The sequence below is a fragment of the Phycodurus eques genome, chromosome 18 (assembly GCF_024500275.1).
Source record: "Phycodurus eques isolate BA_2022a chromosome 18, UOR_Pequ_1.1, whole genome shotgun sequence".
NCBI lineage: Eukaryota > Metazoa > Chordata > Actinopteri > Syngnathiformes > Syngnathidae > Phycodurus > Phycodurus eques.
Genome location: NC_084542.1, coordinates 12,453,936 through 12,480,203, shown reverse-complemented (window position 1 = coordinate 12,480,203; position 26,268 = coordinate 12,453,936). Strand labels below are relative to the sequence as shown.

Genomic DNA, 26,268 nt, shown 5'->3' with positions numbered 1-26,268 from the left:
CGCAGAAAAACGAGCCTCTGACAACAATAGCTGAGGCGTTTGCGGACCGAGTCGGTGACGCAAAGGGAAGAGCTTGTTGCTTCAGCCATGGTCAGATTGGTGGCTTTGCGGCGGCTGGAGTTTTTAACGGCGAAACGCCGGAATGCGGCATCACATAATCTGTACACATAATCTGTTGAGATCCGGTGATCTTTTTACGGGAAACAGTTGGAAGAGGCATAAATGCAAGAAAGACGTAAACAAAAACAACAGAGTTTCTGAGTCCAAAACACAAATTTGGACAGTGCTTCAAATTCCTCTGGATTTTTTTTCCTAAATACTGACTATACAGTATTCAAATTTTAGTCACAGAAATAACTTTAAGATAAATTCTCTGTACTTCGTGATCTGTCCACAGTTGACGTGTGTGCGAGCACATGTCAAACGCAGGTGTTGGAACAGGCTGCAACAAGCAAGGAGCTTTAACAGTGTGCATGTTAGGAAAAAGTCTGTCTGGAGGTGGAGAAGGTGATCAAACAAACTAGAGCTTGAAGAGGACTCAGTAGACATAAGCCAAGGCTTAATGCTGACACACATTGCAAAACCCCATAGACGGGCTAACGAATAGCATCTATGTGGCGGTGTTCTAACACTTTAAACGGCTAGCCGAACGCAAACGGTGCATTAAAACATGTAGTCGGAAAATATAACAACACTCACAGTCACAGGCATATATTCTTTATCCTCTGTGAGAAAAAAAAATAAGACTACAACAGCTTGCTGAGTCCATCAGTTTGATTTAAAAATCAAATGTGGCTTTTTCTAGTGTAGTTTTGGCATAATCCCTCCCACAAACAAACACAAATTATAAAAACATACACACACAATCATTATTACCTTTGATACGAAACATTCAGCGATTGCCACGGGGTCCGCGTTGCACTTTTCCAGGTCGTGAAGCAAATCCCTGAAAACAGAATACATACTTGTCTGCCATGTTCCCATATCACACAAACACATGTATTTAATCAAACAAATAATGCTTTTGTTTTGTTGTTTCTGACTATTGTACTTGACTTCACAAGTCACACCCGGAAAGAGAAATTAGGGCTAAGGGCAGCTGCCTTTGAGAAACTTCCTTGGATTCAAAACTACAGCTCCTGTGTGTGCACACAACAATCCTCTGGTGGAAAAGGGCCGCTGGTAAAGTTATTGTTTCCTGACTAAAGCATGAGGTCACAGCTTTAAACTGCTTTTAAGCTTCCCTTAACTGGCCCATTTCTTTTCTCTCTCCTTTTTTTTTTTTTGCCGCAGGACAGCTGACAAATGACTGGGTGGCAGAAAAAGATAGCATGTTTCTGTCCAAAGACCACCATGATCCTCAACTATCCTTCAAACCACACACACACAAAAAAAAAAACAGTCTAGAGCACTGTCACAGGGTCAAAAATGCAGATAGGGACTGACCCCACACACACACACACACACACACACACACACACGCACACACACCGGACTGTCACGATTCCCAGAAATCAGCATGTCGCTCAGTTTCACGATTAGTAACCTCTATTGTTAATAGACGGACAGGGATTTATTATTATTATTTTTTTTTGCTTTCCTTTGGGTAGAGCTATCAAACAGTAAGGGGGCGGATATTTGATCCAAGTTTGTGATATCAAATCCCCAAAATATAATTGAGCCTCCTAAGATTTAAACTTTTGAATAAACTTGAACCTGATGAATAAAAGTGAGTACAATCTTTCAAGAGGCAATACTGATATGGAATATGATGACCTTTGGCTTAATATTGCATGAGCCCTTACAGTAATACAATCAAATTGACAGTGTTGCGTGATGTATGAAAGCGCTTGTATGGTGTTATCAAATATATTTATTACACGGACTCAAGTATTGACAGGAGGTTAGACAGGAAAAGAATATGAAAGAAAATACGCAGACACCTGGAGAAAGAGACCTTTAATTTGATCTTTTACATCGAACATTGAACATACAAGTGGATTCTAGATGGATAGCGTTTCTGTAAAAAGCCGTACCTGTTGAAGTGGTAGATGTCCCGGATGTTGCCAAACAGAGAGCCTCTATCCTCGGTGCTCAAACCGAGCCGAGCCTGGTTGCTGATACTCTCCAAGTAGTCCTGCAGAGTGGAAAAGGAACCGTTAAGGAGATGATTTTGGAGCAATAAAATGTTCTTTTATCCATTTCCTGTACTCATTATATTATTGAGGGTCACAGCAGACATTGAAAGCCTATCACGGCTTTCAATGTCAGTTGAGCGTACGTTGTGAACCACAACACGACCAAAGGCCTTAAAGTTTCCTCACCTTGATAAATGTCTTCAACCATTACTTTGACTCACCCTGCTTTTAAAAACATCAGGAATTCCTTCCAGTCACTTTAGAAACTGAATTATGCAATGTCACCTGATTCCTAATCTATAAATTCATGCAATAAAAGTTCTCATCTTCGGAGTTAATCATCCACTTGTCCCAGATTCATACTCAGTCGAGCCTTTGCACTCACTTTAACCTTAAGCAATCTTTATTTTTGAAAAGTCAGTACTCACAAAAAGTTGGGGATATTCGGCTTTTGGAGGAAGTTTAAGAATGAACCTACAATGAACTAACCTGTAAAGGTGATCTTAATTTGACCATCGCTAAACTTTTGAAAGCATGACCAACCATTTTTTTGTGAGTAGTGTATATTGAAATGAAATTTACCCCAAATACAGATGATAAAAGATAAAAGTTTAAAAACTCAGATGCTTTTCATGCCGCTCTGTGCGATTCGACATCAGCTTCAGACAAAGTGAAAGGTGGAAAAAGACAAATGGGAAATCAACGGTTATAGCTATCCCAGGGCAGCTGTAATTTATTTATTTGTTTGTTTCATTTCACATCCCAGTCCATATTTTGCCATTACGCCTTATATGCCGTCTTTCCCTCCGCAACCTGTAATTAAAGTCACTAAAAATAAAGTCCATAAAAATCTGAATCTGACAGGCGCCGCTTCTTTTGGGCAACATAGGCTCTTGCTCCACTTTCTTTTAATGACAGATGACGTTTAGCACTGATGGTATCTGTTGCTACAAGCAACTTAAGTATAAAAAAAAAAAAAAAAAAAAAAAAATGCAAATAAAAATTTCTTAACCTGCCAATACTTATCATACCAAAGTGTGTTCAAATAAACTGTGATCATTTGTGTGTGCAGTAAAGTTTGTACAAGCAATGCCGTAGGAATTTTATGGTAACTCGCGCGCTAACCACCAACGCTACAACAGCAAGCGATGCTAGCAGCTCGAGAACCTAAAATGATTTTGCATTAGACTTTGAACCTTGGGAGGAAATGTTGGTTATAATATCATATCTTGCAAGACATGTGATTTTAGCATGAAGCACAGTTTGTATAAGCACTGCTCAACTTAACCGCTCAGCTCAACTTAAACAGTAGCTTTAGCACAGATGCTAAACACTAATGACTAATTTCCAAACTAAAAGAGAAAACACTGAAAATGCCGATTTTTGTTTCTTAAGGTTTATGTGAGTCAAGTCAGGGGGTTCGTGTTAAGATTTCGTTGCCTATCATAGGTTATTCGTAAGGCAATGCTTTATTAGTCGCGGGGTCACGGATGTGACCCGGCTTGACCCACTCACTCACCGAGTTCACCTCCAGGCTGACTGAGCTTAAAAATGGGCAGCTCAAATGCACGCACCTCTCTGAAGGTACACTCCCTGCTAAGCATCACACGCAACATGTACTAACTTGATACACTCCGGTGTTAACCATTAACCTCCTCAAGTGCACGCTCGTTTCCAACCCAAACACTTTACTCTGCACTGTAGTAGGAAGTCATTACTCTTTATTCCCAGTGTAAACATCCACATTTTCATAGTTTGAAAATGTCCCAGGTGACTTCCACATTTCAACTTCAAAAGGTCACCAAGGTGTCAAAAAACAAAACAAAACAAAAAACTACAGTTTGTTTGGAGATGACTGACGCAATTACACCTACGCTTATTGGGCAAGTTTGCTGACTCGCCAAAATTAAGCCCTGCTTTTTACATTGCTTTGTTCACTACCTGTCAAAGTAAAAATTGTTTTAGTGTTCTGTGTGGCATACATGTAATGGAGGGATAAAGGTGACTCGGCAATTTCCCAGCATAACAGCACATATGCCTATTTGTCAATGAAATTGTCAAAAACGTATTTTATAGCTTGTAGCCGGGGCAAATGGCATACGTGTGACAGGTAAAGTGGGAGTTGTGTGTGTTTTTTTTGGGGGGGGGTTTAAGTTTACAACCAACAATCCAGCACCGCTGCCTGTTGTGTTGAAAGACTTGTCACTGTCTGAAAAATACCTCAACCGACACAGATCAAATGCATAATTTTTGTGGAAACTGTGTGATAAGGGCTTAAATCTAAAAGGTACACATTACAGTTCGCTCGCGGGAAGGGTATAACTTAGCTATGACCACCGCACCCCTGCTGAGAGAGCTGAGCCCATGGAAGTCTGGGTAAATATTTGTCTTAAGCCTCTCACACCCTCTTCGCTTACAGGAAGCAGCATGGATTTAGGGATTATGGAAGAGGGGGTTGCAATAATGCAGGCTTCGGTGGATGTTAGTGTTGCTACTGATACAATCGGCCCTCACGAGAACTGTCATTAAAGAGGCAAGGAAAGCCTGAATGCACGTATGTTCTTACATCCCGCTGAAGAATCGACCGTCATCTAAAGTGCTAGTCCAAGGCTGGGTGGTCCGTTAATATGGACTGGCGGTGGTCTGCGGGCAGTAGAGGGTGATTAAGTGCAGCTCTTAAGCCCTCTTTCGTGTTTTCTTAACCTGCTGTGGACACCCTTATCTCAGAGCTAAATCCCGCTTCCTAGTCTCCTGTCGAGCTGTCCCTTTTCCTCACCTCTGCATCCGAAAAGGACAGGGGGAAGGAAGAAGGAGCATGAGAAGGCGGGACATCAATCAGAAGTGTCACGCCTCAACTTCATTGCCTCTACTCATCCTGTCTAGATAGACGGTTCCTGTTTTGATTTTGAGAACAGGCAATTTATTGAACTGTCTATAAAACTGGACATTCTCTGTGTGAATCAAGGCAGTTTCATGTCCAGTTGTATGAGGGCCAACTCTTTTTAAAATCAAACTGATCTTGTTGGACATCATTTGTTGTTTCCGGGGAGAAGCAATTGACAGATTCCCACCACTTGACTGACGATCAGATGAAGGTCTGAGATCCCATGATAATGATTTCAAAAAGTCAGTTTGTTCACAGCATGCATAAATCATACTGTAAAGGACATTGAGGTGTGCCACTTGCTCCAGTCACACTGCCCATCAATGCTGGCTTTTTTGCCATGTTGCTGTTCTGTGTGAATAGGTACCAGTGCAGAAACGGAGGTCTAAGTCGACTGTCGAATTTCAAGATATCAGGAATCTGAGTGTGGCAATTAAAACCCATGACTCACTTCTACTGGGCTGTTGTGTTGTCCAGAGGTTGATACATCTTCTTGATGTGTTTGACACTTGGTAACAACCAAATGTTCATTGTGACCACTCCACCCGTGGCACTCAGTTTGTACAATGCAGGTCATTATAATCATTCGCGTTGACTTTTCGTTGCAGTCCAAGTTGGTATTAGAAAATAATACTTCTGAAATGGATCCTTGAATGCCCAGCTTTATAGAAACATACATCCAGTATACAGACACAAACCGGTGTTGGCCAGAGAATGAAGGGGCCAATGTCGATATGGACAAGAGCATACCAAAACATTTCACGCCACTATCAATTTAATCGAAACTGGTTAACAGACATGAAAAACATGCATCACGTCAGCTCAACACATCTGAGGGCAAGAAAGCAGCAATAACAATGAGGAGGGATCAAGAAAGTTGAGGCAACTACCAGAGACCATCCAAACCAAAGCCTCCAAATCCCTGAAAGGAGGCAAACAAGATCCATTCAGCTCCGAGCTAGACTTTAAAAAATAGCTCATTTGTCTGAATATGCTTGTGTACTGTGTGTGTGTGCGTGTGTGCGTGTGTATTCGTGTCCACGTTTTCAATGTGCGCCTGTTCCGGCAGTACAAAGGTATTGGTGTCATGTAACTCAACCAAACCCGAAGGCTGCGAGCACAGGTGACCCCATTGTGTTGAAAGTTTCTGACAGACAACAAGCGACGGTGTGTGTGCATTTGTGTGTCACGTGTGTGATGAGAAGCACAAAGGCCCAAAGAATGTGTGTGAGTGTGTGTGTGTGTGTGTGTGTGTGTGTGTGTGCGTGTTATCAGCTGATTCAAAGACCCCCCACTCTTGAGAACAGCAAAGTCAACCACCCACTGGACTAAAACAATTTACAACAGTCATTCTGAACTCAACCTACTTTGACCTCACTGAGGTTCAAACAAGTCACAGTCGAGAGGCTCTGGGTTTGAACCTCAGCTCAGGTCCCCCTGTGTGGAGAGTACATGTTGCCCAAGTGCATACATGGGTTTTCTATGGGTACTCTGGCTTCCTCCCATATTCCTAAAATCATACATCACTGGGCCTGATTTACTAAGATCCCAAAGAGCCGGTGCTAAATTATGTGTCGACTAACAGTTTGCGCACGTTTCGGTGGGCGTGATTTACATCAAAGATCTACCAAGATTGCAATATTTTACTGAGATCACAAATAGCAGGGGCTAAATTGCATGTTACCTTTCATCCTGGGTAACATTGCGTTTAACGGACTGCAAATCTGAAAAGGTTCTCTGGGAGATGCCAGCACCAGTCGTCAGAGTGAAGTGAAGTGACTCTGACGCAAGGAAATGTAGAGTTAAAAAGCTTTTTGTCATAGGTGATGTGGCATGACTCCTTCTTGTGACTGGCTCCAAGTCTGCCCTTAGATAATTCACAAGCTAAAAAATTGCATTGCTGAATAGACGATATGTTCCGAAAATATTTGTTTTCGCATTTCAAAAATGTTTGGTGGGTTGGAAAAGATACATTTTCACCGTCACCTCCCATTTTGCTTACACATCCTCCTTGCTATAGTAACGCACTCATGGTTATGCACAGTGGTGCCGGTTTGCATTTAGGTTTCAGACATGGTATTTAAAAAATAAATAAACAAATCTGCCTTTGCAATTTGTCACAGGTTTGAGAAATCACACTGCACCCGCTAAATTAATCTATTTGCATCATACTTTTTCCAAAACGCACAAAAAGAACTGCGCTGCAATTTTGCGCGTTTGGAAGACGCGATCCTGGGTGTGTCCGATTAGTAGATCAGTTTCCGCATCTGTTTGTACCCGTTTTTGCATGCACAAACGTTTAGTAAATCAGGCCCTGAATGTACAAATGTGAGCGTGAATGGTTATGTGTCTAAGTGTGCCCTGCGTTTAACTGGCAAACAGTCCAGGATGTTGTTTCAAGCTCTAAATCTCTTTGTACAGCAATCAGCAATCTAAAAGTATTTGTGTTTCTTACTTCCACAATGCTTCTCAGGTCCTGGACGTAGGTTCTCTCCGTGTCCAGAATCTCCTGCACCACACGATCCACATAGGTCCTGGGCCCTTGCACCTGACCGATCCGCTCCACGCCCCCGTCGAGACCCACCTCCGGTTCTGAGTGATCTGCCGGCATCTGTTCAGTGCCCTTCCTCCCTGGCTGGCTTCCTGTTTCCATCCCTCCATCATCTTTAGGGTCCTCCTCTCCACATCCTAGCTGCTGGGTGGGAACCAGCTCCAAACGTATAGCCCCTGAGTCCTGGTCGGAGTTCACGGGGTTACAGTGCGGGGTGTGGACGAGGGTGGAGCGGCTGCCCAGCGAGCAGTGACTGTCCCGGGAGGAAGCAGAGGAAGAGGTGGAGCTGTAGCTGACGGGCCTTTCGGTGTTGTCAGGAGAGGAGTCCATGCTGTGGGCCGAGCAATAGCGCAAGGAGGCGTAACGGAAGGCCGGGTTGCGGAGGCAACGGTTGGGGATGTCGCTGGACCTCAGGACTGAGCCAGAGTCCGGGACTTCAGGTACAGGTGGCAACGCATCAGGCAGATAGCTGTAGTCGTCTGAAGAGAAAAATAAAAAACATTCTTGTGAAACAGTTGCAAGCTCAACAAATGCACTATATTAAACCCTAAAACAAAAGCATGTTCATATTCTACAGAAGCTATCTGCTTACAAACGTAATTCCTCACATTCCAGCTGACCACGGCTGAGCTGACCAGCCGCCAAAGGAGTAGAGCTAACCGTCACGGTTTTGCCTTGAGACACCACAGAAAGAATTCTATCAAGACCAGTTAGCAGTCACCACCATGCCAAGAGAGATAATACGCTCATTAAAAGGAATGCAGAGCATTTAGATGAAGAGTTGTATTAAGATACAGTCGAAATCTGAGCGCTTGCCTGAGGCAATGAATGAGAGGTCTTTTTCCATGAGGACAGGCAGGTTTGTGTTTGTGGCTATTTCACATCAGGACGGTGCCAAACTGGCTCACGGCCTCGTGTCTGTGGACGAAGCCGTTAAGATGGGATCACTAACTCCCGGAGGCCCGCATTCGAACCAGCAGAAGTGAAAGCAGTCACGAAATTAATCAGATCAAATGGCTCCATAACTTCCCCGACCCATCACGAAAGTACAAAATTCAATTCAAAATTCAATGGATTTAGTAGAAATGTGTCAAGTAATTGTAATCCTGCGAACAAACATACACACCAAACCTGGATTTCCCAAATTATTTCAGTTTAAAACACAGGTTAAAAATACGGGAGGGTGCTCGGTCTACATAAAAGTTCCTACGGCGACAACATGACCCAAAGTTGTCAAAAAGTTGGAACAAGCCCTAGTCTATCACTAATCTACGTTAACACAGTAGTCAAGTCCTAATTACAGCAAATACGAGATATCTATGCATGCTTTCTTGTACCAATTTACTCTTAAGACACTGCAAAAAACAGTTCAGTCGGGACAGTTGTCAACCTTGTGTGGTTCTTCCCAAATAAACTAAAAACAAAAACCACCATATATTGCTATGACATCAACATATTCTGTACATAAAGTATTGATCAAGAACACATTATTACAAGGAAACCCTGCACTAAACCAACTAACAAACTTACTAACTAATCAACCATCAATCAAAGCGTCAACGATTCCACAGCATGGACACTCACTTACGACCCCGCAGGTCCAGTATTCCAGTAAAATGCCGCCATACGACGCCCTTTGCGCCACTCTCTACCTGCCAAGCATCTGAGGCCTCCTCACATCAAAGCGTCCGAGATCACACACTCACCTTCAAAAAAAAAAAAAAAGAAGAGAAACATGAAACGGGAAACGGAGCGTAGCCTCAAAAGAAACCAAGAGAGCGTACACACACAGACACATACACATTCTCACCTTTCTAGTGGGTACCTCATAGGGCTCTCTGTCGCACTGACACCTCGCTCAAGCGCACTCTGGCAACCATCCTTCTTGCTCGACTGGTCTACCACAGAGTATCACTGGTCGGAATGATAGTAGCAACTGCTACTGGAGGAGGCAACTTTGAGCCAAATAACAAGCTTAAAGCAAAAGTGCTGACATATCACCCTGTAAAGTTGCTATGGAAAATGCATCAGCTATTTTTAGATAGATTTTCTTCTATCAGCTTCGTATTATTAAACAACTTTTAAAAAGGCTTTTTTGTTTAAAATGTGCTTATTTATCTCCATTATCTACACTCTAGGTGTTCAAAGGGTTTCTTTTAGAGCACAATGTCTTAAAAAGTCAACATTAGTTTTTATTAGAGCAGTCGGAACATACAACTGTTGCTAGGTAGGAATATTGAAGAACTTTGTGGAAAATAGTAGGATAAATTACTTATTTCACATTTTTGTACATGATTTGATACAATTCTCATATACTGCATACAGTTAAGAGTTGGGATAAAATATTGATATAGTGGTGTATCATATTGTAATCTCTTATGATCCATTATCAATACAACGTCATTGACCAATGGCATCCTTATGTACACAACTGAAAACAAATTGTGAGATATTAGACTACAGCATTTGATTTTTAAAGTAAATCTCTTAAACTTTTCCCATGTACAGTAAAGAGGGTGATGAATCATAGATGGTTTCCCACCAATATATCAGTGTAATATTCCAAGTCATTTTTCTCAGATATGTGCATCTGGATGCCAAAAATGTGCGTGCCCGACTCGTCTGGGATTGGCTGCCACCTCCAACCCCTGCTCCGTGATTGGTGGCGTGATTATTACTCAATTGCCACATGGTGATACAGTTGGTATACACTGGTAGAAAACGACGGTAGAGAGAGGTTAACCTTCGAAAGGGTCACTGAGGGAAATACATAAAACATTTGAAAATTATTGTTGTACAAAATTAGACTTGAAGTAACTGTATTCCAGAATAATACTTTTGAATCAATTTTGGAGACATTTATTAAAAGCATTGGCTTTTTATCCCAAAAAAAAATCACATCTCCACTGCCTTATAGTAATTAAGGTATGTGCTGACATTTTGACCAAAGTTAGCAACTTTTGTTCTTTGCCCTTTGAGGACCTTCATAATACTTTACGCATACAAGTCAGCTATGGAGCTAGGTACTGTCATGAATTGCAGATGCTGTTGCTGGACCTCTGGCAACCTCAATAAATGGGCTAAATTGTCACATTAGTGTTTCCAGAAGAATATAAAATGACGTAAACTAGCTCAAGCATCTCTGAGGTAAACGGATATTGATATGCTTTGAGTCTGCATCTTTTTCTCATTTTCTCTTTTGCCGCGCCAAGAAAAGCAACAGGGAATTGGAGAGTCCAGCATAGCGTAAAAGTGAATGTTGCAAACAAAAACAAGATTGGCAACAATACAAGAGTCAGTCCAAATATTTGTGCTCCCAGTCCTGACCCACTTTTTAACAATTCAGACAATAATAATGAATCGAGTCAATAAAAACACATACACAGTCATTGTGTGTGTGTGTGTGGGGGGGGGGTTCTGATAAGCAACACAAGTACACAAAGCACAAAGGCCTACATTATCACCGATGGTGATTTTAATGGGTAACTGACTATTTCCTTCGCCCTTTAACAAATTTATAATACTTATCACTCAGAGCAATACACTTAAACTATGGCATGAATGTGTGTGTGTGTGTGTGTATCACTTAAACCACCGTTTTATCACCAAGGAGATAAGACTAACTGACTTAAAAACAGAACGACCCTCACATTAGCCATTGTATCTAGATATGGGTGGGCAGCGGGCGCGTACACACGCACACGCACGAACCCAAGACAGGCAAGTATGGCGAAAGCATGCGTTTCCTTTTGCAGTGAAACCCAAACACGAGTAGAGGTTGCTCCATCTTATGTTTGTCCAAGCCCTCCTTCCCACCTTCATGTTTGGGACCCACCCTGCACGTTTCCTGGGTGAATTAGCTCACGGACACACAAAAATGCAGAGCACTAACACAAGCGAGCTCTGGTTACCTCTTCCCCAGATTATGCTCAACCCTTGATCCATGAAAATGATCTCTAATTAGGCTGCTAAGCATACAGGTTGGGACTCTTTCCCCTACGCGTGTGTGTGTGTGTGTGTTTGTATGGATGGTGTGCAGGGTGTGTGCCCTGCCCCACCAGAGAGCGAGAGGGGAAAAAAATATATATATATCAGTGAATCATCATGAGCCAGCACAGCAACCAGGCTTCACTCTCTGGTTTTCATTTAAGTAGACAAAGACAAAGAGCACCGGGGGCATGAGGACAAGTTAGCCAAGTTCAATATGTTTAACATCAGATCTGTCTGGAACCAAAGCAGCAAGAACCAGAGTGAAGACCAGAGAGAACTGCACTGACAAAATGCTGAGTTAGTGTTTGTTTTGAGCAGTTAACAAAAATGGTGAGTTAGTGTTTGTTTGTTTTGTTATTATTGGGGAAAACAACTGTTGTTTCTGTAAAATGAAAAGCATGTGCAGTACATTAAAATACTTTTTTTTTTTAAATAATTAGTCTTTCAACACAAATGCATAACTTTAAAAATTGAATTGAATTTAAATAATGTCAGACAGCATCAATGTTCAGTGACAACTGACAAGCATGTCTCCCTTTTTTTTGGTTTTTTTTATAAATAAAGTGTTCTTGTTGTTGTCATGCTCCGGATTAAAGAAATTAGTTTTCTCTTCATTGGATATCATATGGGGCATCTTAGTTTTCTTTATAATAAAATAAAGTCTGTTTTTTGGGTTGATTTGTTTCCAGTGGAAAGAAAAAACAAACAAAACACAAACAATGCAAATTATAGATGTGATAACAAATGCATTCATTTCAAAATATAGTCAGATTTGAATACTGTAACCTATAGATGCCAGACAGATTACCATCGCTGTCTGTAGCAAAGTAAGTATCTCTCTAATTTTTTATTCAAAAGGAGTCTTTATTGTTTTGATGGTTGTCATCTTTCAGTTCATTAAAACAATATTTCAATGGAAATCATTTTCAAAAACTATGCTGACATATACTTGCTTTTCATTGGACAGCAATGTCTGACAGCAGTCGGTGCGAAGACAGTGTCGCCTTGAGGTATGATTTTAATTCGGCCCGTGACCGAGGCAAGCACGGGGAGAACATGCAAACTTGAGCCGAGATCTGAACCTTGAACTTCAGAACTGTGAGACCCAGTCATTTCTTGTAAATCATATGGGCTTCATATTGTGATTATAGTCAAGAGTCCAAACCGGGTCAGCCCGATTGCAACAAAATCAACAGACGGCGACGATGCATAAAAGCAGTTTTAGAGTCCTCTATAGCTTTACCACCCGTCAGTCCAATTCACCTCTCAATTGCACACTTTATGGTCGCAAGTTAAAGTGCGCTTTAGTGTCGCAATGGCCGACAAACAGCTGTGAGCACCCTTGTCTGTTTATGGCCCGTGTTGGGAAGATTACTTTGGAAATGTAATTGGTTACAATTACAAGTTACGTTTCTTTTTGTTGTTGTTTTTTCCCCCCCCAAAGTAATATAACTAATTATATTTGATTATATGTTGATTACTTAATTTTGAATGAATGCATCAAAAGGACCCTTGGATGTTGCCTCTAAAAAATTTTATTAAAACCATGGATTATTATTTTAGAACTAACCACATTTTTTTCTTTCCACAAAAAATAAAGTGATAACAAAACATGATGAAATGTTCTGTAAATACATACTAAAAATGTGTTTGTTGCCTTACACTGTATGTGTACAGCATGTGGAAAACCCTGTTGACCTAATAACAAATGTGCACAATCGCTTCATGTTCTATATAAATTCCCAAATTATAAAGATTAAACTATTCAAAAGTTGATGTTCTTTTATGTGTTCAAAAGTTTAACGATACATGATGAGTCTAACCTGGTCTAACCTTTTCAAACTCTCCGACAAACTAATAGCCTGCACCGTAAGGTGATGCTTCAAGGTCATTTTTGGAAAAACATGTCATGGTTGACATGTAGGCACATGACCAGAGAGAGCCAATCACAAGCGTTGACTTTAGGAGAAAATGGAGCTTTTGTGGCTATTTTCAAATGTAACTAAAATTGTAATTGTGGAAATTTCCAAAAGCAACTGTAATTTAATTACAGATTTTCTCTCAGCAATGTAATTAATTACAATGACAACAATTTTGTAATGAAATGACGCAATCTGTGTACATGTATTCAGTTATACCCCAACACTGTTTACGGCCCTCCTTGGAGACGGTTTGCGAGCGGCTTACAACGAGCAGGTGAGCATCTGCAATAGCTAATGCTAATGCTATGCTCAGGGAAGCTGTGAGTATGTTTATACAATGGTGCGGTGGCAAATGGCCGCCTGCATTTTCCTGCCATTCAATTTGTCTATCCATTTCCATCATTTAAAGACTGCAGTGCGCATACTACCACAGGGCATTCCGACGGGGACGGACCGTGCCTCTACCGAGCATATACTTTATCGTGTAAAAATACACACGCAATGCTCTGTGTGTATGACTGCGGACCACCAAGTAGCACACGCGTGCATACAAGCGCACACACAAATACGAGAAAATAGGCCTGCGCTTCCACAGTCGGAGTGTCGTGATTGACTTTGAACGCAAAAGGGAAGGCAGGGACAATCCAGTGAGTGTACTTTGCTCACTAGATAGCAAACGCACAGTGCAGGGTCAAGTGCAAGTTGGAAATGTCGCACTTGACACAATGCTATTTGCCACGAGCTGACCGCTAAACTACAGCGCTGCGCAGTCCAAGAACATCACTCGCACGATTGCCTTTGAATATTATACGGTACAAAAGCCAAATGAAACAAGGGTGAACATGAGAAATGATCAAAAGAGAGCCAACGCAACTATGGAGTACAGCGGAACCTTGAGGGATCCTAGTAAACCACGTTTTTACAAATGAAATAATGGATATATGTAGAATACGTTCCAGGAACCAACTGTCGCAGTATATACAAGAAGTGAAAGTGAAATCATTGGTTTCCAAATACAATATAGATGTTTGAAGATAATTGCTGAAAACGTGCAAAGACTGAGAGCTACGAAGTACGCAATTGTGGAGAAATAGCCACAATAGCCACAATGCATGTTAGATTCATAAAAGCCGAAATTGTCCATGGGTGTGAACGGTTGTCTACACAGTATTGCCCTGCAATTGACAAGTAACCAGTCCTGGGGAGTACCCCACCTCACACCCAATGTCAGCCATGGACCCAAATGAGAAAAAGCGCTTTAGAAAAGAGATGGATGACATCAAAACCCAATTATTCACTACTGTTCCTTTATTAAACAGTGGATTTCACTACATGCTGTGTGCATTCCATGGATGTTTAACACAACCTTGGTGATCACCGTAGGCTCTTTTTCTAGGCCAACTGAGCTCACCATCTACATATGACACACATGAAAAGATATCGTGATATTGAAAAAATGTGGAATGTGTGCAAAAGGGAGAGAAGGAGGCCCCAGAGAATGAAAGTAGGAAGATGTGAGTGGAGGACAAAAGGTCAAACGCAACCCACTCCCTTTGCTTTTTTTTCCCTCCCATGTTTCCTTTCTTCCACTCATGACAATACTGCATATTGAATCCATCCTTTTATAGCTCTTGAACTCTCAAAAGTCCAAATTTGATGTCATCGGCCCTCGTGATAGAGATGCAGGCTTGATCTCAACTGACGCTAAGGACCTTAAAGTGTCACTCAGGATTTCACAGCAGCGCACGGGGGCTGAGGCCTTACAGAGGAGAGAGGGCAGAGGTGGGAGAGGCCAAGGGGGGCATTGTAGTCAGGAGGCGGGGTTTGCAACCTATCGTCTGTCCCAACAAAGACCTGTGCTGACTAGGCAATTTGTTGCATGTTTTTTTTTGTGGAGGAAGGAGGAAAGTTTTTAAAGATCTTGCACAATGGACTACACTATGGCAGTTTGACACCGGCGAATCATCTTATTAAAAGTACTCGTGGTGTCAGTACTTGGTATCGGTGAGTATGTAAGTAAGAGTGAATACTCAAAATGGTATTGGTCTGAAAAAAAGTGGGATTGAACATCCCTACTTCAAACTAATGGGTTCAAACTATTATCCAATGAAAAGCCAGTGTCTCCAATTTTCTGGCGTTTGTTTTTATCTGTAAAAATGACACAGTTATTTACCTTTTTAATGATGATTTTTAATCATCATATTATACAGTTGCACAAAAGCACAATGAATGAATTTTCATTGCCTCACCAAAATTAAAAGTAAACACACATACACATGCATGGCTTCTACTGTTTTACATCTACATTTTTTTTTTTTTTTTTCAGTTTTACATTTTATGTTGTTAAATTCCTTGGCAGTGAATAATAAAGGTCAACATGAAAAGTGGAACGACTCATAAAGTCTCTAATCAGCGTGCAATGTCTAACTAGAAGTTTCACTTTTGTTTTTGACGTGCACATGAAATCTGCGGCGTCTCGCCGTGGTGGGAAAACGTCCGAGCGCAAACTTACACCGCCTATTTTTAGGGATCGCCACCCTTTTTGGACATCCGTACGACCTTTGCCTCATTTTCTGACCTGAATTGGATTCCAGCCCATTGAAATGCCTCACTGCTGCATCCAACCCCTGGCATTTTCCACACACTTAAAAGAGCGCTTACTGATTAGAACAAATGATTCCAAAAGTGACGTGCCCTCAGGTTTGACCCTTCTTCTTTACCCACTCATGCCGTAGTTTGCGTGACGTGGTGCGCTGGTGGTGGTGGGGGTTAAAGGGGGGCAGATGGGTGGGAGAGAAGGTTGGATGAAGGGCTCGCTATTGTCTCCATCACCTCAGAACCAAATAGTTTGCCCTAAACAGTAATTATACCCCCCTCCTACCTTGCTTTGCCATTTGTAGGCCCCCTGCCCCCTTCCCCAATACGGCTACCCTTAAGGCTCTAATTTGGGTCACAGGCTGCAGAATGGCATCCCAACACTCCCAGTGAGAGGAAGCTGGCTTGTATTGGCTTTCAGAGCTATGACTTGCTAACCTCACAAACCTGTTGTCATGCTTTTTGATTACGAAATTGGAGGGGAAAAAATATAGTTTTGGACTATTATTACCTCAACCAGATTCATTGTGTTTCAAAGCGTGGGACAGTGAGCCTCTCTTCAGTGCACATAAAAGGACCGCCCCTTCCGACCTCACATGTATAGCAATTTGTGGTTGTCGTTGCTATACTCTATCAAAAGGCACTTAAAATAGGTTTTAGAACATGCAATGTAATGTTACACTCATGCCAACATTTCCCCACATTCACGCTTAAACTAGGTGCTACTTATGTCCTTATTTATTTAACATTGAAAGCATTCTTTTAAAAATAGCCCCATAGTGTCATGTAACATTTAATCAGTTTACAAACTCATTGCAGGGCCTTTGTGAATTTTTTTTAACATCATGCAGCACACTTCTGCTTTTCTTCTTTTCCGGAGTTGTCTGCTGTCTTTCCTTTTCACGGTATAGGAACGGACATTTTTACCTGGCTTAAGTTAAAGTAGTTTTTAGTCTTTATTTTTCTCAAGCTGCAGTGCTGTGACTCCTCAAATTTCCTCTGGTTTCCCCCATTCGGGGACGCATGTCTCCCACTTTGAAAACAGGGAAATTGAACTTGGTAATAGTCCCAGAAGCATTCCCTAAATCCAAGATGTAATCAATAAATTGTCTAAAGGTTTACAACATAAAGTGTGGAAGAGCAACAATTCCCAGTTAGAAAGCTAAAATCACACAAATTAGACTAAAAAAAAAATTCTCAAACTAGCTGCAACTACATTAAGGATTACTTTCTTAGCTAATCCCTCAATCATATCAATTAAAACATTACACGAAACAACAAGATACCATCATTAAATTATCTTGTTTTGGCCATAAAAATCCAGCGGGTTAGGTGCGAGCGAATAAAAACTGTGAAATGCTTTCTCACCATTTTCACTTTAAGAATTACTCTTAGAAGGTTATTAAACTTAGACTTGCATCGTTGCAGAAGACCACATTACATCCCACAGTGCATCCTCCAACAGTTTACGATACCGTATGTGTACCACAAAAGAAGCCCAAATAAATTGATTAGATTCCATGAATGAAATGAAACTACTGACTCTAAAATAACATGGGAAACATTTCAACCTAATCAAAAGTTGATAAAACAGATACCATGTGGACATCTCATGTGCTGGTACAAACCCACAAAAAGTGTTAAAAACAAACAAAACCAATTTTTAAAAAACATGTACAATGAATACAATACATTGGTAATCCCTTCTTTGGAATCAATATTCCAAAATTTAGGCATGACACAGCGGGAGTTGAACTTGCGAGAAGGCAAATGCGCTCCATTCAACGCCCTCTGTGAGAAAACGAGCACAGGGACGGTGTTCGTACAACAGGCGGACGCTGTGGAGCCACTTCACACACAGCTGTCAACTGAGAACTAAATATCACGCACCAACTACAGCAAACCACACTAATCGTAGTTCAGTTGTGTGTGACGTTTGAACACTACAAGGGATCTTTTTTCCACTGTCATTAATATTGTTTAAACACAACTCCCCCCCCCCCCTTTTTGTTTTTTAAAAATCAATCTACAAAAGCATGCATGCAGTGTTTTTGTGCTTACCAGTCGGCATGGTGACAAATGAAAGTTTTAAAAGCGATGAAGTGAAGGATTTCCCCGCTGCATCACATAGTCCGAGTATTCCAATAAGTATTCCCAGCAACAGATCCCCTCACACGACCCGCATGCTTCCTTTCATTGGTGAATCCCTTCTTCCTTGGAGCAAACGTGTGCAGTCCACTCCTGGAAATGCACTGACTTCACTTCCACTCATACATACACTGTGACTAGCTACTGTTTTCTTTGGTTCAGTGCAGTTCTGAGGGGGATCCCTTCCTTGCTGCGCTCTTCATCCTCCCCTCCTGTGGCAACACATCCACCGCACGCATGAGTGTGTCTAAAAGTGTTTCAGAGTGGTTTTGAATGTGAGTGTGTGTATGTGTGTGTGTTAGTGTGAATGGCCTCTGCTCCTTCCCTGCTGGCTCATTCCCCTCCCCCTGGCTCCTCCCCAACCAGCTCTCCCAAGCAACAAATGACAAGGAGTTCTCCATTAAGTTCTCTCCTGTCTCTTCATCTTTTCTCTCTCAACGTCCAAGGCCTTATGTACAATCAGACTGTGTGGGAGCGGTTGATCAATAGTCCGGCTCACACAAAAGCTCCCCGTTCCAAGACGGGAGGCAGCATTGTGCGCAAGATCAGAGAAAACTCAGCGAGCACAAAGAAGTGTAAGAAAAGACGCTGGAGGCCCAGATGCATCATGTACATGAATGTTAGTACAGGGGGTGGGACATGACCCGCATCCACAACAGTCTCAAGCCATTTCCAGACTTTTTGCGCATTTGTGAATCTTTAAAATGTAACTTATCTCAATTTGAAATTCCGTCCATTCATTCATCCACCTTCTATAGCGCTTATCCTTATTAGGGTCACGGGTGAGGTGGAGCCCATCCCAGCTGACTTTGGGGGGGAAGCTAACATCACACCAATTAGACAAGTGGAGTTTTCAATTAACCTAAGAAAAACTTTTGAATGTTGGGAGGAAGCCAAACAACCTAGAAAAATACATACACATGCCTGAAAATTAATGCAAACTCCACACAAGAAGGCTGGAAGCTGGATTCGAACCTCCAACCTCAGAAATGTTAGCCGGTGTGCTAACCACTCATCCACCCCTATGTGACATCACAAACAGACTACTTCATTTTTTAACTTTCCTATCCGACCGATGACTGAATTCGAAAAATTCTTTAGGAAAGGTGCCTTAATACAAACTTTAGCATGACGGTGGAAAACCAGACAAGCAAGGTGCGACTGAGAGCAATAATGCTGGCAAATTTGGAAAAGACAGAAATAAAAACATATATGACCAAAAGAGCATTGGCGAGGTTCCTTACTACTTCGACTATCAAAATCAATCGAATCTTGACATAGTTGCTATGAAACAAAGGTTGAGGAGCAGTTGATAATCAGACGGTATATTGGAGAATAACCTGAAATGTTTGGAATGGTTTAGTTGACGGACAAGAAGCCTTTGCCATTTTGGCACAGATATCGTTTGAAATCAATAAGGCGACGTTCACACTGCAGAGCATGATGCTCAATTCAGATTTTTTAATAAATCCGATCTTTTTAAGTAGTTGTTCACATTATAAAAACAAATGTGACTTTTAATGCAGACTGAACGAGTCCATGACTTGACATGAATATGCGTACAAACATGAGGCACTATAAGGAGTGCGCATTTGAACTGAACTGACCGGTCTCCACCATATAATTATCAGATCTAAATCTTCTTTGTGCTACTGAGTGTCATCTGCTCCTTCGTCCGCCATTGCTTGTTGCGCATATCTATTTTGTCAAACAATCGCGAATGCTTTCGTCTTTTGATGACATATAGGACGGATGAGCACGACCTGTGCGTCCAGACTGCACTCACGTCTAAATTCACTTAAACTTATGAAACTTGTAAAAAGGTACTGTACGTTTCTTGGGATGAGAGTGGATATACGCGGCAAACTGTTATGGCCATTATGCTAGCAACTAGCTAGCAGCCTAACTAGTGCCGCATTGGGCGGCATTAACGAGCAAGCCGCACGATGGCTGGACAACAGCAGCACAATATGGGGGGAAAAGAAATGTAACAAGGGGAACAATAGTCTCGGGCCAAAGTGTTGACGAAGACAGAGGGTTGGACTGAGAGACAAGACCCAGCAGCATGGAGCCAACCCCCCAGCTCCCTACCAATACAATAATCAAAACCCCTAGTACCATTCTCTGGATCCCAAGAAGCGCGACCCTTGTATTTAACGGCCTGAGGATCCGCTGACCCGCGAAGGCCTTAAAGCTCCACTCCCAAGCTAAACGCCCCCCTCCGAGTGTAATGAGCACCTCTAACTTTGGTAAACACACACGGCGGGGACAGTCCGAACTCTTGGCTTCAGTCGAGCGCGACCAGCTGACGACAGATTAAGGCAGCGACGGTCTGCCTTATCTGATGGCCCGTACCCGCTCCCTGAAGAATGTCGACCTAAGAGCCACTTTGGTTCACAGCTTCACAACACGTAAACACAGGCAAAGACAAATAGGGCACTGCTTTAAAAGCGATCCTGGCATAGGAGTTTTAGCATTTCACAGATCAATTTGGGGTTCAATTACATTGGACTTTAAAGTGTGAAAACAGTTCTTCAGAATCTTATACGACTATGGATGGAATTTTGTTCAAGCCTTGGAAAATAACATAAGTGATCTGTTGGGTCTTGAATTCATTTCAGCTGTCCCTTGTAAGATCTAGCACCTAGCACGACAGGGTTAGCTCCGAGGCTCAATAATACCAATGATCGCAGATGCCAACGAATGTAAATGTTTGTTTTGAGAGCTTAGAGATGCTGACAGGAGTTTTTGGCTCCATGTAATGTCTGCCCATCTTCTTTGAACTGATATGTTGGTGTTCATTTTTGGACTATTTTTTGAAAATATACAATGGAACCTGTGAAAGTTTTTTACCATACATTTCTAGAAAATTACACCTCTAAAGTCACCTTAGTTAAGCAAGCGTCAAAGGATTAGCTACCTTATCTTTGGCTTTTGAGGTATTTTTATGACACTTGTGCCAAAGCAAGACAGGTGAAATCAGTCTTTTACATTTGTGTGATTCACCTTCATTATGTGTTTCCTTTGTGTTAAAGTTTAAACTACAGTATACTGTATATGAAATGCCAATTGTGGATAGGAAGAATATAGTTGCGGATATCTGGAATGTTCTTTTTTGACTAAGCAAAACTGAATTTGACATCTGCAACACATTAGTTTCCCTGTTTAATGTCAAAATGACTTGCCATAGTGGTGTGGTGTGGTGTGTTGGTTATCTCAAGTAGACACGTTAGAGGTTTTACCGAAGTTGTGTTTTTAATTGCAGGTTTGTAAATTCTTGTGTAGAAAAAGCGAACGGTAGGTTCTCAACCAAAACCATAAAGGTTTATATGGAAATAATTCACCATAGGTGCTCCCTCAGTTTGAAAACACAGGCTAAGGGCTTAAAAACAAACTTTAATGAAATACTTCACAAGAGGTTGCTGAAAAATGCACCCTGCATGCACTGAGATTTAGAACGGACTGAATTGAGTCGAAGGCTCTGTTGGCGATACTGTAGTTCTATCAGGGTCACTATGGTGACAGCAAGCGTTCATCCCCAAGGCAAAGTGTCATGGTGTGAGGATACGGCCAATAACCTACTTCATTCCTCATCACGCTGGCCCCAGTGTTAACACTAAAGTTGTCCACAGAGTTCACACACACGGCCTATTCAACACTTACTGGAGCACAAACACACACACACACACATTCAGTATTTACTTTTGGACAGCTCAGTAAACGGAAGCCTCAAAGAGAACGGTCTCTTGCAAATGCTTTAGTGTGTGCAACGAGCGTACAACATATACGAGTCAGAATAGGACACATGAAAGTGGCAGAGGACGGACGCAAGGAATGAGCGAGACTGTGACTAATGACATGAGTTTGCGGGTGGTGGAGATTCAGGGAGGTGGGGGCATTCATATACAGTTTCTCCCTCCCTTGGAGACCTTCGGTGTGCTTGTCACAGGTCAGATGGATCATCTGAAGACACACATCGTTTTCATCCTATAGACACATACACAAAACTCACAGGGTTTTTGTTGTCACCATCTTTAATTAATCTCCCTAGTCTTCGCCCACTTACCTCCCTTTAAACTTTAACACTGGAAAACCTTAAGCAACTATCTCTCAATTGCAATCTTTTGCAATTGAGAGATCTTTTACAATTACAAGTGCAATCTTTGTATCTGTCTAAAATATTTAAATTGACATATTTAAATACTCTATACACCGACCTAGCCATACTGGAATAAAGGGTCAATTTGACCATTCAGTTAAGGAATTCATTAAATGCCTGAGTACTGTATCGAGTTTCGCTTTCCCAGATTTTACGGAGCTTCCAGATTCCCGTATGGTATTCCCTCAGGCGGTCTGCTGTCTGCTTACAACGCCAAGACAAGTTCAGGAATTTGGGAGTCTTGCCGTCTTCCTCAAAGATTTTTCACTTAAAAAGAAACAGAGTCCAAAGAGAAGTGAAAGGAATGTCCGGCAAGCTGAGGAACCATCCCAGCGAAACATACTGTACACACAACAGTATGTGACAATAACTAGCAGGGTGGCACCATGGCTATGATGTAGCTCAACCCAGGAAAGAAAATAATGATGAGAAATATCAACTTTTCAGAATGACAGGAGAATACTTTGTACCATTGTCAAGCCATTTATTTTCTGGGTTACTTCTGAAAGAAAAAAAATCCATGTATTTACAAAATACCTTTTTTTTTTAAATGTATGTACCGCAGTTAAGAGTTAAGGGTGAGAAAAGTGATTTACTGTAAGTTCTTGCATACTGTATTTGTACTGTGTGTTATAGGGTGTGTATACTGTGTGTGAGTGTGTGTATGTGTGTATGTATGTGTGAGTTATTGAGAGTAAACAGTGGCGGATATGTGGAGGAAGCTGTGTTTGGCCCGAGATTAAAAGTGCAGGACGCGGGTACTGCTCCAGGAAAAGGAGTCCAGCAGAGCGGGGAACGAGGGACCTTTCTACCATCAAGGACATGTGACATGTACGAAAATAACATATCATACGCTTTCGTGCTACAACTATGTCACCCGTGTTTAGGTAGACATTACGTTATTGCCAACAATATCTAATTGGCTGAATGCAATGTTGTAAATAGCTATGCGCCACAATGGTGTCAACCACTATCAGCTACAATAAATCAGTCCCCTGGGTGTGTGTCCCATTTGCAAGCTGCCCCAGTAAACCAAAATGGGGGCAAATTGGTACCAGAATATCTCTTTTAATTAAATGTGCTACAGGTAAAGACAGAAAAGCACATCAATTGGGCTCCAAACTCAGGTCTTTGGAGGCTGTGCTGATTAACTTAAAGACACAAAAATGTAACAGTATCACTACCTTATTGACCACTTCGGCCAATGGGAATCCAAAGGCTTGAAGAAAAAGTGTTATTCTGCCAAGCTGTCTAATTAAATCTGCAGGCAGTGGCAGCATTTAAGCTAAATTGAAAGTTTACGCTGCGTAATTGGAGTTTTTTTGCTTTCATGGGATCAGCTAACTAAAATCACACTTGGACTTGACTAAATGAGTACAGTTTGTTGTTTTGTAATTGGACAACACTCGTAGTGCTGTTCGCCCGCAATCACACACAAAGACAATGACAAGCTGTCACTCACCTCCGGGCGAACATTCCCAGGACTAGCGTTGCCTCTGATGCCGGTATCCCAGTATCCTTTCACACATTAATTCCATGTCTGAGGGTTTGATACAATATCATTTGGAAAAAGTAGACAGGGTCTTTGTCCACACCTGTATGAGGTCAGCTCCGATAGTGACAGACACTGGAAGAAAGTGAGAGAGCCAGGGAGGTGGTTGGAGGGGATGGATCAGATGGAAGCAACCAAACTGACTGCTCACTGACTGGGAGGAAGGGGTGGGGGGAGACAGGGCGTGAGGAGCTGGCGCATCTGAGCAGCCCACTTCCTGACCAATTACTGCTGCAAGACTGGCTCCTCTCACTTCACTTTACCGACAGGCCTCTGCGCTCTCTTCCCCTGCATTTGTGCGGTTGGGGGATGGCCGAAAAGAAGCTGGGGGAGGCAGTCAGGACTCCGGTGGGCAGCTGACCCAAAATGTGATGAGGGTGATCCAAATTTATGGCTCCAAGTCATGTGGAAGAGGAAGGGAAAGGAGGGCATTCTGCCAAACTGATTTCTAACTTGAACGCAGAGATCCGCTCTGGATCATTGACAACGTAGGGGTTGCAATCAGCCAACTCAAGGATCCGTGAGGAATTGGCCCATAGAGAAATGAAAGAACCAGCAGTGTTATTCTGGAGTGCCTGCAGTTTAATGTAAAATATTGATATTTGGCTGTAGTGTATCAATAATCCATCCATCCATCCAATTTCGATACCCCCAGTCCTCATAAGGGTCACGGGTGAGCTGGATCCATTCCCAGCTGACTTTGGGCAAGAAGATGGTGGTACATCACCTGGATACATTTAGACAAACCTATTCACATTCACATCCAAGGACAAAATGAACCTAACATGCATGTGTTATGAATGTGGGAGGAAACTGGAGAAAACCAACGCAAGCACCGGGAAATCATACTCTGCTCAGGAAGGCCAGAGCCAAGATTTGAACCCCGAACCTCCTGTATGGCAGATGTGCAAACCACAAAGCAAACAGATAAAAGTAGCTATCAGACATTTGGCGCATTAATCCCTTTGGTACAATACCAGCCTGTCAAAGACACCATTTTTTTCATCTCACTGTTGTGTATAAACAGGACTGTCACGGTATGGGGGTATAAAGTCGACCTGGCAATTTTCCAGGCATCTGATATACTATCAGCGTGGTAATTGAGGCGGGGACAATTCCTGTGTGAAGACGAAAACTCACTTTCTCCATTCTGTTGTGTTGAGAGCAAATGTTGCTGTCCGACAAGTATTTTATACTTCACAGCAGACACCGGTTCTGCCTTTGTCACTTATCAAATTATTTTTATTACGTGAATATCTCAAGGGTCCTGAGCCACCAAAAATATACTTTGAACAGAAACGGATCTTCCCCAAAACGGTTCCCGCAAAGTTGAACACAAGTACAGTACTGTAATAATCCAGAATGTCAACGAACGGTCTACAAGATGCAGAACTAAGATTCAGGGAACAATAAGAGGTCTAGACCAAATTCTGATTAATAACAAAATAAAAAAAACCTGCTAGCAAAGAGCAGGAATCGCGGAGCTCGAAGGTGCACACCTGCTGTGATCAAGTGTTTGCAAGTTTGTGATCATCTCAAGTGTGTGAGGGAGAGTCATGTGGTCATTGTTCTGCGTTCCTAACTGAGCAGGATGGAGGAAAGTCCCCTCAATGGGAGCCGGTTGCTGCTGTTCCTGCCTGGCTGACATAGCTTCCTGACTTCGATAAAGCGTTTCTTAACGTTTGCGCCGTCTTTTCCAGTAAAAACACAAGCACACGTGTGTTCACTGTGAAACTGCAGATGGTGTTACAACTTGACCCTTGATAACCTCACTGCTGGAAGACCTTTTGAACACACCACTGAAAACTCCCATAGCGCATTGCTTCGAGTCGATCGACTCCTGCAGTCTGGAGTAGAAGTGACCATTGCAAACAGAGGCGATGCGGGTCAGCGACAGGCTGCTATTATCCCAAACCTTGAAAACCCACAAACAGTTACATAGAGCCTTTGTAACTCCACACCACACCTTGCACTCTTAAACGCAAAGAAAAACAGACAGAGGTGCCATCTCGGTGGAAAATCGAACTGATAACCTCCGATCCTTCAATCTTATTGTTGAAATTATTCGCTTTAACTCGTCAACAGACAGAGGTTTTCTCCAGCTACTCTGACTTCATCCAATATTCCAAAAATATGGATGTCAGATTAACTGAAAACTTTAAATTGTCTTGAGGTGTGAATGTGACTGACAATCGTTGTTTGTTGATGTGTTTTTTCTATTTACTGTATTGGTGGGGAACCTACTGTCAATATGCATTTGCCCTGCAATTGTCATAATGTAAATATAATAATAATTTTTTTTCAATAGCTGCATCATTTCTTTCTTTCA

General features: G+C 42.0%; 1 protein-coding gene across 2 annotated transcripts in view; it reads right to left on the bottom strand.

Moving 5' to 3' along the window:
- Nucleotides 1-24,046, bottom strand: part of LOC133417230 (pleckstrin homology domain-containing family G member 1) — a 37,701-nt gene extending 13,655 nt beyond the window's left edge. The window contains exons 1-4 of one of the 2 annotated variants that reach the window (XM_061704831.1): nt 23,850-24,046; nt 7,478-8,052; nt 2,037-2,137; nt 877-946 (exon numbers count right to left, since the gene is read on the bottom strand). In XM_061704831.1, coding sequence (XP_061560815.1) covers nt 877-946; nt 2,037-2,137; nt 7,478-7,903 — 597 coding nt within the window. In that variant the 5' untranslated portion in view covers nt 7,904-8,052; nt 23,850-24,046. Of the gene's footprint in view, nt 1-876; nt 947-2,036; nt 2,138-7,477; nt 8,053-18,141; nt 18,479-23,849 lie in introns of those variants that run through there. The other variant, XM_061704830.1, reaches the window with a different exon arrangement.
- Between the last annotated feature and the right edge of the window lie 2,222 nt (nt 24,047-26,268).